Here is a 14,040-nt window from a genome sequence, read left to right on the forward strand (position 1 = left end):
TTGTCCCTTATGGCAACGCATACTCATATAAACACTTTGATAGGCCCTTTAGTGCAACATTAAATAATTCCCCTTCCCTTACAATGACCTTGGAAGAAGACGGGCAGGAAGCCAGATCAAGGCACCGCCGGATGGCCGCCGCCAGCCGCACCACCAGCTGGCCTGGCAACATCGCGTGAGACGAGCTGTAACCACACCACAGGGAACCTGTGATTGGTTAGCGCAGAAGGCGTGAGCCTGGAGCCAATCAGCACGGAGGCGCGAAGACACAACTGAAAAGCGGGTGGTTGATTGGAGGGAGGAGCGGCTGTGATGTGGGGAGGAGCTAGAAGGTTCAGTGGACGGCAGGAAGCTACGAGGCTCTGGTTGGTAGCGCGCCAGAACTGACGTCACATGCCAGGTTTCAAAAGGACTCGCTGGCAGGATTCTGGAAACTTCGCTCTGGGGAATTGTGTCATGCTGACGCGGTTCGCGCTTGGATTGCGTCGTGCGGAAGCTTCGCTCTGGGGGATTGCGTCGTGCTGAGGCTTCGCTCTTGGTATTGAGTTGTGCTGGCCCTTCGCTTGTCGTTGTTCATCCTTGGCTCTTGGCTCTTTGTCTTGAGAGGTCCTGGTGGTCGTTGGTTCACCATTTTCGTGGTGCTTGGAGCGGTGCTCAGTGCTTTTGGTGCTGTGAGCGAACGGACCTCATGGGCGGTCGACGAGTAGACTGGAGTGGGGTGTTGGCTCGGGCCTGGCGGAGCGCGTGGGCGAAGCGGACGGAGGGTTTCCTCACGCCGGAGCTTGGAGCCGTGTTGGATGGTGGACAAGACTGCAGACAGTTAAGACGCACCACATTTCACACGTACACGACGGACAGTTATTTTTGCAATTCATTCCCCTGTCTCGTATTTGGAATTCGGTGTGTGGGATCCCAATTTAGGATCATTATTTATTTACCGTCGCGTTCCTTGTTCTCGGATTCCGAAATAAACGTGTTTCCTTTTGTACATTTTACCCCGGATTCCCGTTCGAGTTCGTTCCCTCTCCAGATAAGCGCTTCCGCTTCTTCTTCTTCATTCTTTCTCCCGTGCTGCGATAGCAAAATCCGTATTTGGTCGTCGCCTCAGTTAAAGCCGTTCTGGTCATTCGCGAGCCCTGGTATTAACCGGAGGGTATTCGCACGACAATATTTATGATCGATAAAGTTTATCAACAGAGCAAATGAGTTAGGAAGTAAATAAATAAACACACAAAAAAACAAAAACCATGAAGAGCCAAAAGACTCCCAAGGCACACCTGTGCAGGTAACGATGATGTCCACATGGCGGATCACTTCTCCAAGTTTCACCACCCGAAAGCCTTCCATGCTGCCCGGGAACAGCAGCGATTGTCAATACTCAGCTCTTTGTCATTAGCCTGTCCCCACAAAGCGCGAGACAGGGTTTTGTAATCACTTCTGTGTATGCGTGTGTCTGTCTGTCTGTCTGTCTGTCCAGGCCATAACTTTTTTTTTACCATTTGAGTTTGTGGTCAAATTTTCTATTAACCAAGACAAACACAATTTGATGTGCTATGCCCTCTTTAATGTGATGCCATCATATTTATGATCGATAAAGTTTATCAACAGAGCAAATGAGTCATGAAGTAAATAAATAAATAAACACACACACACACACACACAAAAAAAACTGTTTTATTATGAGACTATGGAGAAGCCAAAATAATAATTTTGTGCAAAGGTCAAAGGTCAGCGTCACCTTAAATCGCCAATTTTCAACCAATTGCCTTGAAATTTCAATTTACCATTTGAGGTTTGTCATCAAATTTTCAACAAAGTTTTATAATGAGAATATGGAGAAGACATTTTAATAATTCAGTCAAAAGGTCAACGGACAGCATCACATGAAGTCGTCAATTGTCATCCGATTGACCTGCAATTTCATGAATTTGCATATTGGATCACTGAATAGGTTCACCAATCAAATGCAAGATCCCATTATATTTTTTTTACACCAAAAGGTCAAAGGTCAAGGTTACATAAAATGGGCAATTTTCATCCGATTGACCTGAAGTTTAAAGAATTTGCATATTGGGTCACAGAAATGGTTCACCAATCAAAAGCTAGAAGGAAATTGTTCTTTTTAAAAGTTCTTAAAGTTTAAAAGTTTAAAAGATTGTTCTCCCAGGGCTGTATAAAATCGTCAATTTTCATTTTGTATTTTTTTTTTCAGCCGTTTTCATAATGTTTAGCATACGCAATAAAAAGATTCAGATATCTGAATACAAAGCTGACGCTTTGTATTCTCCCGTGCTGGTTAGCGCAGACGCGGACGGGTTTTGCATTTTCAGATGCTTTCTAGTTTATTTTTCTGTTTTCTTTATCATCAACAATTGCCACTCATCTCGATCATGTAACGCTGTGACAAGAGAGCCCTGTATAAGAACATCTAAGGAGTATCCTGTCGCATGACAACAAAGAGTAAAATCGAGAACGCTTGCTCACCATGCCTGCAGGGCACAAATAGGGTCAATCTCAGTGACGTACACAATCGCTCCAAGACCTTTGAGGGCAGCACAGCTACCCTTACCAACCTACAGAGGGAACAAGACCATTTTGGCGAGATGAAGGCGAGACATGTATAAAGGCGTAAGAAAGTTATAAATGGAATCCTTTCCTCATCCTTACCCCTCTATCTTTCAATTCACTTTTGTAAGTTACAATAATTTCCTGAAGGCCATAGGCCATCATGGACAATTCCACTCGGCGCAAAAAAAATAAATAGCAAAATCACCAATGAGGCATTTCAGTAACAGCAGTGCCACTCTCCCCATTGACTCGTCACATTACAAGAAACTCGCTGAACAACATCCCAGTATAGAACCAATAGTTTGCACAGACTAACCTCCCCGTAACCACAAACCACCACTTGCTTCCCACCAAACATTATGTCCGTTGTCCGCTTGAGGCTGCAGGACCAGGGAATGAAAAAAGGGGGGTTGAATAAAAATAAAAATAAAACAATCGACTTTCAATCATTTGAAAGCCTTTTCCCTCAAAAGTAATTTTAAAAAGAAAAGAAAAAAAAAAGGAATTTTTCCAAATGTAAAATAAGTTAATGCATTTGAGGTCAAAACACCTAGGCCACAATGCCTCCAACCAAATCACACCCTTCCCTTTGTAAAATTAAACTTTAGAGACTCACCCATCCAGGATAGATTCCCTGCAGCTGTAGAGGTTGTCAAACTTCTGCTTGGTCACAGAGTCATTCACATTCATTGCTGGCACGCACAGCTTTCCCGCCTTGGACAGCTGGTACAGGCTGCAGATAAGAACGGAGGAAGTAGTTGATGAGTGGTGGATTAACAATCGTCAAGATTTTGAAGCAAGTGTTGCAGAAACTTTTCCTTGCTACAAGAGTGGCTGTCCACGTGTCGGAGAAAATTGGACATTTGCACATCACGAGCTGGAATGACTCCGGCCCTTTCTGCATTTCAAATGTCCCACCTGCGACTGTCGCTTTCCTACAATGACTGATCGACGGACATCCCATCCCCCCTTCCCAAAATAGAAACAAGTTAGCGGTGTGAATAAATGTCAAACACTGCGTTCAGAGTACAGTCACCTGTTGACGGTTTACACAAAGAGATGCATTTTCATGGAATAAGGATATAAGCAAACAAATACCATTCAGATGATTATAAATCTTATATATAGGTGCGGTTCTGTGAGCCGGCTCCGAAGGTAATTGCACCCAACATATAAGTCCCTCAACATAGTTATTTCCATAATACAAGACCAGAATAGTCCCATTCCCTTATATAGTGGATTAGAATGTGATACAATAAGTTGGTGAGGATTAGAGAGGTTTCTCCTTCCCCCTCCCCATTGTCCCTCCATTTCCTAGGGGGTAATTGTTCCGTATGCACCGTTCATTGCTCCACAACCCAAAAACACCACAACGTTGCCTCAACCACACACAAAATGTCCACCCTCCTCCTACCTCATCTACACACAACACAGATTCCAGCTGCAGCTTGGAAGCATGGGAAAGGTAGCGCAGAGCAGAGCCACAATTAGACCATGGGCCGAACAGGCAAAATGTGTCTAGTTTTTGACTTTTGTGACCCACCTATGGTATGTCATGGAATTTAAATAATTAAATTAATTGAACGTTTAAAAAAACCAATGTCCCCACTAATCAGAATATTTTTAACAGAGTTTAATACCCAGAGGATTTCACCTGGTACAGTAGAGACATACATCAAAGAAAGCATCATAAAGACACACCAAATACACCAGCATACACAGTACCGACAGCCAAGCGAAATCCTCAATTCTGCAGTCAAGGCAAGTCCTTTATACTGGCTGGAAACAAAATAAATGAAATTGGGAGGGGCAAGTAGTGGGAGGAGCAAAGATGGGATTGGTCGAATATGGAGTGAGGAGGGGGAGAGCAGTGTGATTGGTCGAGTGAAGTATGGAGTGGGGGAGAGATTAGATCTGCATATAGAGTTTCTTAATGAGGCACATCTGTTTTCCCATTGTCCACATCAGACTATGCGGAGCCCGAGCTTATTTATTATGCTTGAAAGACAAAAGCACAGAAATGTTACTTTATTAGTGGTGTCTCAATGCATAATCTCCTATTTACTTAAAGCATTTTCAAAACTACACTTCGCAAATAACAAGTCGACATATCTTACTCATTATTTTGCCAATAGGTCTTAAGGAATTATCATATAGAATATATGGACATGTTGGTTATCAGAAAAAGTATAAACTTATATAGATGCAGTTACAAAAAAGAATTACATATGGAAAAAACAGATTAGGGGATTATCAGTTGAAGGACATATGCCTGGGGGAAAGAGCTGTACACATGGTCGTTATGGTGATCACTTTTCTTTTGGGATCGGCTTTTAGGATTTTCTACACTTCCCTTCTCGAATGCAGACTAACTTTTGTTCAAAAACCCTAATAAACTATAAGCTTTCATTTAATTAATGAATCATTCATTTGGATTATTTGATTCAGTGTTTAAATCATTGCTGTTGTGGTGGCAACATCAAAAACAAATTTTACCCAATGCCAGAGATAACTAGCCTACCCAAAGACTACTTTTTAACTACCTGATGGAAGTCAAAAAAAAAAGACTTCCACAGGTATCTAGCTGAAATTTTGCATATATTTAGTTTAAAAATCACTTATAAAGAATTCATAACTCATCAGCGCAAAAAATTGTACATAAATTAGTTATGCTAATTAGCAAAAACTATAGCGCCATCTTGTGCCATTACCTGTGTATAACTGAATGGGAACTCTAAATATAAAGTATGTGGTCTATGTAGAGATGGGGAAACTGTCCAGGAGTGTGGGAGATCGAGGTCTCTCTCTCGTGCACACTCCCTTGAACGCAGCAGACTCACCATCAATAAAGAGGGCATCAACAATTGGTGGCATTGCCCTGATCCGACGAGTTGTTCTTGTTGTTGTTTGTATGCAGCCTGCGGCTGCTGGTTGCATAATTTCACTGGAAGCGCGTTTGTGCCGCTGATGCAGTGCCCCAATTACCAGTGAGCTGGTACTCAATTTGCCAACCTCAGAAGAACAACAGGCTGAGTCAACCCCCCTGACGCCAATTCAATGATAAACAGGGATTCTAACTCAGGATTCTAGGATCCTAAGCCATCACCCACACGGCTTTCCTGCGGAGTGAAAACCACTGATAACGCGCATTCGCAGTTTCCCTAGCACCACCCGCATTTCACGCACCACACCACACTTTCTAGAGTCACCCACCCTAGACACCCCACTATTTCTCCTCTCGAGCCCTCCCTCTTAGCGTTTGGGTCGCAGAAGCACGACTGCTTTTGCCCGGTGAGCAAGAGGCCGTGACCTTCACTCTTTTTCTCCTCTTTCTGTTCCATCTCCCTCTGCGGATGGTCCAATTGAGTAGCCGTGTTGTGTATAGCCGGTAGGTAAGGCATAGGATTAAATCTGCATCTCCTCCATTTTTCTTTACTGTATATATCATGGCACTCTTCATTGATTGTGACCATTGTTCTTCTGTACATTTTTCTTTTACTGCATTCCCCCTTTTTGATGATTGCTTGCTTGTGTATTTAAGTGCTTGCTGCATCTTCGCATTTTACATTGTTCTGTCAATAATAAGTTCCCTCTTGTTGAATTTCATTTTCAATCTGTCCATATTTCGTCATTTCCCTATTAATCCAGCGCTGTTTGCACATTAGGTTACAATGGGAGGCTCATTAGGTTACATCCGGCATGCATCGGTGGTAATCTCGGCCGCCCTAATTAAGATAAGATCAATGCATAGCCGAGGGCCCGTCCCCCGAATGGAAAGCCAGGTGGCGCAGGTAAACGGTGGTCAGACAGAGGACCATGGGACCACAAGGTAGACCAATTGGTGCTCGTGGTTGCCTAGCAACCCGCCGTGGTATGAAGTTGTTCGTCACCTGTGGCCTCAGGCATGGTAAGTTTGAGGGGAACTGAGGATCCCCCTCATAGTAGACCCAAAACGCGTAGCTGTAACAACATAAAGGTGAGTTTGTGTCTGCGCTAGCCCTGCCCATTCTACAGGCCATGCCCCCTCCCCCCTCTCCCCAGCATCACAAGCACCGCCCATTAGCCAGACGACGCCTTTCCCTCCAACGGGCCAGAAATTGCCGCCATTTTTTCACTCCGCATAGCTTCATAGGCCTCTGGCGTACATTTGAAGACTGACCAATGTATCTTCTATCATTAAATAAAGGTAGTATTTTGAGGAAACAAAGGTACATTTTGATTGCACCTCATGCAGAGGAAATTAGTTCATGCATGTTTTGTTCAGAGCATCCGCGGCAGCAGTCTAATATACACCGCCTAAAGAAATTACATTCTCATGAAAGGAAAGAAAATAGTGGGCCTTAATTGAAAAAAAAAAAAAAAAACTTTTGGTTTTCGCCCGACTTTTCAAACTGTATTTCGCAAGTGCACAGACATGTAATCCACATATGCGAAGTGCAACTAAAATCAGGTTGGAAGTGAAATGCCTGTGCACTTAATTAATTGGTTGGGAGGCTGGGAAAATTCCCAAGAGATTTTTTAAAAACTTATTTTACACGTACACTTAAAATAAGTTATATCCACATACACTTTGATGAAATAAATGTGCACGTCCACTTTCGTACACTCAACATCACCTCTGAATTTATGTACATTTTAAAAAGCAAAACCACGTTCAAAACTGGACAAGGAATGTCTTCATTGCAAGGAAAATAGTCATGATTAATATTTAAAGTCTTTAATTTAAAACAAATAGCTGTCCTTTTGTCGACGTTTTTTATGTACAGTATACTGTATGCTGTATGCTTTTGAGATGTCCAGGGTTGTGTTCAGTTACAAAGCAGCTAGTAGCTAGCGCTTGGCAAGCCGGCCGTTCCTAATCAATGGTTTTGAATGGAGCACTTGCTCGAGTGCTTTTGCCACTTTGTGAGCGCTCTACTAGAAAATTGGTAACTGAACACACCCCAGATTCATTACATGGTGATGAGTCTGGATAAACTGGATAAACCATGGTCTGGATAAACATCCAGACCAGCGTTTCTCAGCCGGATTTACAAAATGACCCACCAGTCCTGGTATTTCATCACAGCGACTCCCTGTCATCCCCGACAAGGGTTAAAAAAAAAGACAGGAATAGGGATTTTGGAAAAAAACAACTTTACTGGGCAAATATTGCATTCATTCAAGTGGGGGTTTTTTAACCAAGGTGGGTAAAAATGGGCTAGGTGGCAAGCACTGTCCCTCTGCTAAACAACCAAAAAAATACATACTACAGGGTGTTTCAAAAAAAGTGGACTATTTGAGCAGCCTGATATTCCATCGTTTCTGATGCTTCACCATTCTCTCTTGCAGATTATGGCGGTGGTGGTGGTGGGATGCCACTTCTAACAAGTAGTCAGTAGGACCCTACATCAATTATGTGAAATTAGTGAAAATCGTGACTTTGTGGTTTGAGACAAAATGCGAGGTGCACCAACGATATTATTATTTTATTTTTTTTGAATACAAAATCGAGGCTTGTGTAAGAGCTAACATTAATCACAAAAAGACAAACCGACACATAAAAGATAAGATAAAGGGAGCGGGAGGCAAGATGGGGAGAGAGAGGGAAGCACACAAGCACAACAGTAGAGAACAGGGACATCGGGAGATCTGTAGGAGGGAGAGGGCTTGGGGGGAGGAGGACGGGAGGGGTGGGGGTGGGGGGAGTGGGAGAGGTATAAAACACATGGACATTGCAAGGACTTCCAGGAACTAAGTCGGAATTTCAAAAAAGTGGATCTGGGGTGAATTAACGGGGGTAGAAAAGATCAAGGTTTTGGATGGGGGAAGACAAGAGATGGTGGTGAACAGCTGTTTTAAAGACCTGGAGGGAGGAGTGGGTTTGAAGGGAGTGGGGGAGTTTGTTCCAGAGGCGGGAGAAAAGGGGAAAGAAAGAGTGAAGGTGAATAGAGAGTCTTGATTTTGGCAGTTTAACCATAAGAGGGCTGCTGGCAGATATTGTGCGATATATTGTGCGATCTGTAGGAATATTTGGGGGACAGAGCACAGACAGAGCAGGGGAAGCTAGGCTGGAGAGGAGTCGGTAGAAGACAGAAAGACCACCAACCTGCCTGCGGTGAGTGAGTGAAAGGGCACTCAGAGTTAGCTTCATTGCGGGAGATTCCAATGATTCTGAAAGCTTTGGTTTCAACAGTGTGAAGACGAGTTAGGTGTGAGCCCAGAGGGGAGAACAGTATTCCATTGAGCTGCGGATGAAAGCCTTGTATGTGGTGAGGTGAGCTCAGGTGTGCCAAGAAAGGACTTCGCATGACTAATGATGCCCAGTCGGCCACCGGCTTTGGAGGCCAACTTGGAAATGTGGTTTTCCATGAAAGATCATGGCAGATAGTGAGACCCAAAAGCTGGAGTGCCAAAAAAAAAAAAAAAAACACCTTTAGAGGCCATTTTTCCCCACAAAGCGGGGGTTGGCCTTTTTCGGGCACCATGGTTGTTGTTGTTTTTGTTGGTCCCCTTTTTGAAGCAATGTTTTACAGCCGGATTCCCTTCCTGCCGCCAACCCTGTTTGTCACCTTTTTACGACACACAGGGAATTACCAGTGAACTGGTACTCAATTAACCGACCTCGGAAGGATGACAGGCTGAGTCAACCCCCTGGCGTTAATTCAGCGATCGACCGGGATTCGAACCCAGGATCCTAGGATCCTAAGCTGGCACCCTAGCCGCTAGCCCAACACCAGGCTTGAGTGACAAGTGAAAAGCTTTTCAAAGTGAAAAAGTGAAAGTGAAAAGTGAAAGTGAAACTTTTCACTTCACTTTCACTTTTCAAAGTGAAAGTGAAAAGCTTCTTGAGTGAAAAGCTTGAGTGACAGAACTACTTAAAGAGGATTGTTCAGAAATTATATGGGAGGGTTGTCCAGATGGTCTTTTCGGAGAGACATAGTAAGAGTGAGATTTGTCAGGCTTTTTTGGGTCTTTGGGATCTTTGAGAGTATTTGGGGTCATTTGGGTGCTCTGGATATTTTGGTGTGAAATTTGTCAGGATTGCAAGACATGTTCCACTTGTTTGACCAGTTTCTCATATTGTCCAGGTCTGCAGAGAGTGAGGAGGCTGCAGACTGCCGATCTGAGGGATGAGGAATGGAGCGGCAGAGAGTGGAGTCATCAGCAAAGAGATAGAGAAGATTTTCCAGAGAGTCAGGGAGATCATTGATGAAGACCAGAAAAAGCACAGGGCTCAGAACACTGCCTTGGGGAACTCCAGCCTAAACAGGAAGGGGAGATGAGAGAAATCATTCAGGGCCACACGTTGACTACGACCAGAGAGGAAGTCTGCAAGCCATGCGTGGAGAGATTTCCATGGATACCATAGGAGGAGAGTTTGGAGAGCAGAACGGGGTGCCAGACCTTATCAAAGGCACGTGATATGTCAAGGGAGACAGCTCTGATTTCCTGTTTGGCATTAAAGACCTCCATCCATTGTTGAGACAGCATAAGCAGCATGTCCAGAGTAGAATGACCTGGTCTGAATCCAAATTGATGATCCGAGATCAAGCCATTGGAGAAGAGGAAGGATCTGATATCAGAAGCGATGATTGATTCCATAACCTTGTTGATTATTGGGAGCAAGCTGATTGGTCTGTAGTTGTAAGGATCTGTTATTGCACCTTTTTTGTGAAAAGTGGTAATGTGGGCTGATTTCCAAGCTGATGGCAGATGACCTTGAGCAAAGGAGAGGGTGAAGAGAACAAAGAGAGGATGGGATAGAGCGGCAGAGCAGGCTTTTAGGACCCGTGGGCTGATGTCGTCTGGTCCAGTTGCAGAATCAGAGTCGAGTTTGACAAAAACTTCTCCACCTTGTCAGGAGAGAAGGACACAGAGTCCTGGAGCAGCTGGTTTCGACTGTGAAAGGTGGGTACAGAGAGAGATGGGTTCGAGACACAAGAATATGAGGCAAACACAGAGTTTTTGGCATTCGGCTTTTTCATGTGGGAAACCATTTTTTTGCGAAAATATTTTTCACGTACTGTTAGTATTACAATGTTCACACATGTAATGAACCTTCCAGTGGGAGCATTCCGTGGTTTGTGGAGCACTTCCAAGCACATGGAAGCACATGGAAGCATGAAAAATAAAAATAAAAGCAACAGTGGCCACCCACCAAGTGTTACCAAGGACCAAGGGAACATTGATCTTGTGAGAGATTCTGCTATCGAAAGTCATAAGAAATCCCACAGTCAGCGTTCCCAAGAACTGGTGATCTTAGCCTCATCTGTGTGGTGCATTCTCACTTCTGAACTCAATCTCTACCCCTACATCATATCTGTAAAGCATAAACTATCTCTGAATAACATGGCAAGACGAGTAGCAATGTGTGATTGGTTCAGTGACCGAATGGAAAGGTACGAAAATGAGATCAACTCCTTGTGGTTCTGTGATGAAGCACACTTCCATTTGAATGGGGCTATCAACAATCACAACAACATCTTCTGGAGTGCTGAACGACCTGAGGGGGTGTCTGAGATCTCACAAGGGCCCTAAGTCCACTTGCTTCAGTGCATTGAATGCCAGATGGGGTATGCTGGGACCGTATCGGTTTATGGATGCCAATGGTAAGACGGTGACAGTTAATAGCAAGTGGTACCGCGAGGTCTTACTCGGATTCCACGCTGATCTCGCTCAACTTCCGTCTCCAAACCAACTCAGACTTGCATGGTTCATGCAGGACAGTGCCCAACCGCACACTACAGCTGAAACCATCAACTTGCTCCACCAGCTGTTTGGAAATCGTATCTGCCTGGGCACAGCGCATGAGTGGGCGCACCACAGCCCGGATTTGAATCCATTGGATTTTCTATTTTCGGGTGCTACCACAGGTCAAGTTTATGCCAACAATCCTCAAACCCTGGCTGTCCTGAATCAGGAGGTAGAGGACTACAATCAGGCTTCCACTCCAGCCACTTGCAGATGAGTTGTGGAGAATTTCGGATTCAGGATCAAAGCCTGTTTGAACAGAGGCGGAGCACATGTTGAAAATGTCAATTAAAAGCTGAATAATGAGCGATTTGAATATGGCATGGTGTATAATTTCCATCAAGGTATCACTGAACTTGCTACCTTTTACAATTTTTCTGAAATAAAACGTTCAAATAGTCCACTTTTTTGAAACACTCTGTATTCTCCTTTGTAATACATCGTTGATGGATCAAAGTACAAAGTTCAGGCCCCACACTTCTGCAGTTGGGCCCAGGTGTCGTGTTGATGCATCAGTGCTGGTGCACCCGCTGGAAATGTTGCGATTTTTTTTTTTTTTTTTTTTTACATGACATTTCATAGTTTCACATTTTTGTGCTATCTGCTTACATTATATTCTCATCTTAAATCTGAAAATTTGGACAAATCGCAACAAGATGGACAAAGATAAAATCTGAAAAATCTTAAATCTTAAAAAAAAAAAGAACTGAAAATGTTGCGATTAAAATATATATATATATTTTAAACATGACCGCATCGCTTCACCTTTTTGTGCTATCTGCTTACATTATATTCTGATTTGCTCCCCCCACCATTTTCTCTCTCCCCCATCCCACATCCTCTCTTTGCTGATAGAAGAGAAAAGTCACGAAAAGTGAAAGAAGTGTTGCTAGCAAGAAGGTAAAAGTGGACTCCAAGTGGGGGCCTACTCAAAAATAATCTCTCTCCCATTGATTCCCATCCTACCGATGAACACCGGTGACACTCTCCTCCACGATTCCTTTGATAAGCTTGAAGAGTTCAGGGTGTTTGCGGTACATCCAATGGGTCAGATCTCCACCGTCATCCAGTATCTTTGGTAGGATGGAGGATCAACAGAGGTTGGATTGTTGGGAATGAGGGTGCACAAACGTTACCATGTCAATGGCAAAGATGACGAAATGGATTAACTTGCAATGGTTAGAAAGCTACATGGATTCCCTGAAAGTGAAATGGCCAGCATACCATGTTTGGAAGCCAGCCGTCATGGTGAACACACTGCTCGATACACCACCAGAAGTCATCTTCGGACTCACCTTTCCAAGCGAACACTGAAAATCCTGCACAAAACACACCCTTACCAAGTGTCACATGTGTGTGCGCGTGTGTGCGTGTGTGTGTGTGTGTGTGTGTGTGTGTGTGTGTGTGTGTGTGTGTGCGCACGCACTCATCAAATTTGATTATAAAGGCTTGACCACAAAATTACAATTTATTGAGGAATTAATTTTCTTTTTCTAATTATTGAAAATTAAAAGACAACAAGTCCACGTAGAGAGATTATTTGCATCACTAGAGCTACACGAGGACGCCGATGATGCACGAGGTGCAATCAAAATGTGCAATATTCCTTAACCTGGTTTCACAAAGACCAATTCTGTAATAACAAAACTCTGAAATGGCACAGTGTAACTCCCGCCAGAAAGGTAACCAGAGAATGTTCTCGGAATGTCAAAATGACACTCATCTTACCTTATTCCTCAAAGACTCGAATCATCATGAACAAGTACCATGGTTGTCCTTATTGGCACCAGATTCAGGAAACAAATTGATGGCAGGCAAAAATAATAAGTGGACGTACCAGATTCAGCAACAGCTGCGGCAACTTCGTTCTGAGTCGAGTATATGTTACAAGCAGCCCAGCGGCATTGCGCCCCGAGGGCAGACAACGTCTCCATCAGCACCTGGAATGATAGCCAGTGAACGCGTCTACTCTTCTGCTGCACCAACAAGCATCTTGTTGCGTGTCGTCTTGGTGACGACAAGCATGGCACTTACAAACGGTTCGCACAGCGGTATATGTGGCACTTACGGCAGTCTGGGCGGTAATGTGTGTGCATCCCACAATCTTCGCACCAGCTAGGGGCTTCTCTCCTTGTGCCCTCTTCCGCAGCGCCATCAGGGCAGGCATTTCTAAAACGGAAGGACACAGACCAAGTTATGAATATTATCCTACTGAAATTCAGGGATTGTGGCAGTAACAACCAACATCCTTGATCATTACCAACAATATTTGTGAAATTAAACAAGATGACAAGCTTATCAAACGACTGGGGGTCATGTTTCCATATAGTCCAGCACAGAAGGGAGCCACAACATGTATTTTGCAGATTCCAGGAACGAATGATCGCATGCGTTGAACCTGATGGATAAGCTCCTTTTATTTTGATTCGTCATATGATCAAGCATTAGCTATTATCTCCGCCATCGAAGGTGGACTGAGGTTATGTTTTCAACCATCTGTCTGTATGTGAGGAGGATGTCTCAAAAATGTATGGACAGATTCGGATGAAACTTAGTGGATACACTGCGTATGCAACAAGGACGAATCGATTCAATTTTGATGAACATCTGGATGCGATAAAAAAAAATTAATTTGAATATTTTTTCACAATTGAGGGATAGGGTCAAAAATTATCAAAAAAAAAAAAGTGGACGGATTGAGACAAAACTTGGTGGATAAGTTGGGTATGTGACAAGAAC

At 43.7% G+C, this 14,040-nt stretch overlaps 1 protein-coding gene across 3 annotated transcripts in view; it reads right to left on the reverse strand.

The window, feature by feature from the left end:
- The window catches only part of LOC137425514 (S-adenosylhomocysteine hydrolase-like protein 1), a 57,255-nt gene that overhangs the window by 27,465 nt on the left and 15,750 nt on the right, over positions 1-14,040 (reverse strand). For all 3 annotated transcript variants that reach the window (XR_010984135.2, XM_068114027.2, XM_068114028.2), the window contains exons 4-11: positions 13,370-13,470; positions 13,139-13,241; positions 12,526-12,620; positions 12,268-12,374; positions 3,185-3,301; positions 2,885-2,948; positions 2,485-2,573; positions 1,278-1,348 (exon numbers count right to left, since the gene is read on the reverse strand). Coding sequence is in view for 2 of the 3 variants with exons in the window: in XM_068114027.2 (XP_067970128.2) it covers positions 1,278-1,348; positions 2,485-2,573; positions 2,885-2,948; positions 3,185-3,301; positions 12,268-12,374; positions 12,526-12,620; positions 13,139-13,241; positions 13,370-13,470 (747 nt within the window). In the remaining variant the exon portion in view is untranslated. The remainder of the gene's footprint in view (positions 1-1,277; positions 1,349-2,484; positions 2,574-2,884; positions 2,949-3,184; positions 3,302-12,267; positions 12,375-12,525; positions 12,621-13,138; positions 13,242-13,369; positions 13,471-14,040) is intronic.

The sequence above is a fragment of the Myxine glutinosa genome, chromosome 4, assembly GCF_964187855.1.
Source record: "Myxine glutinosa chromosome 4, kmMyxGlut1.1, whole genome shotgun sequence".
NCBI classification, from domain to species: Eukaryota; Metazoa; Chordata; class Myxini; order Myxiniformes; family Myxinidae; genus Myxine; species Myxine glutinosa.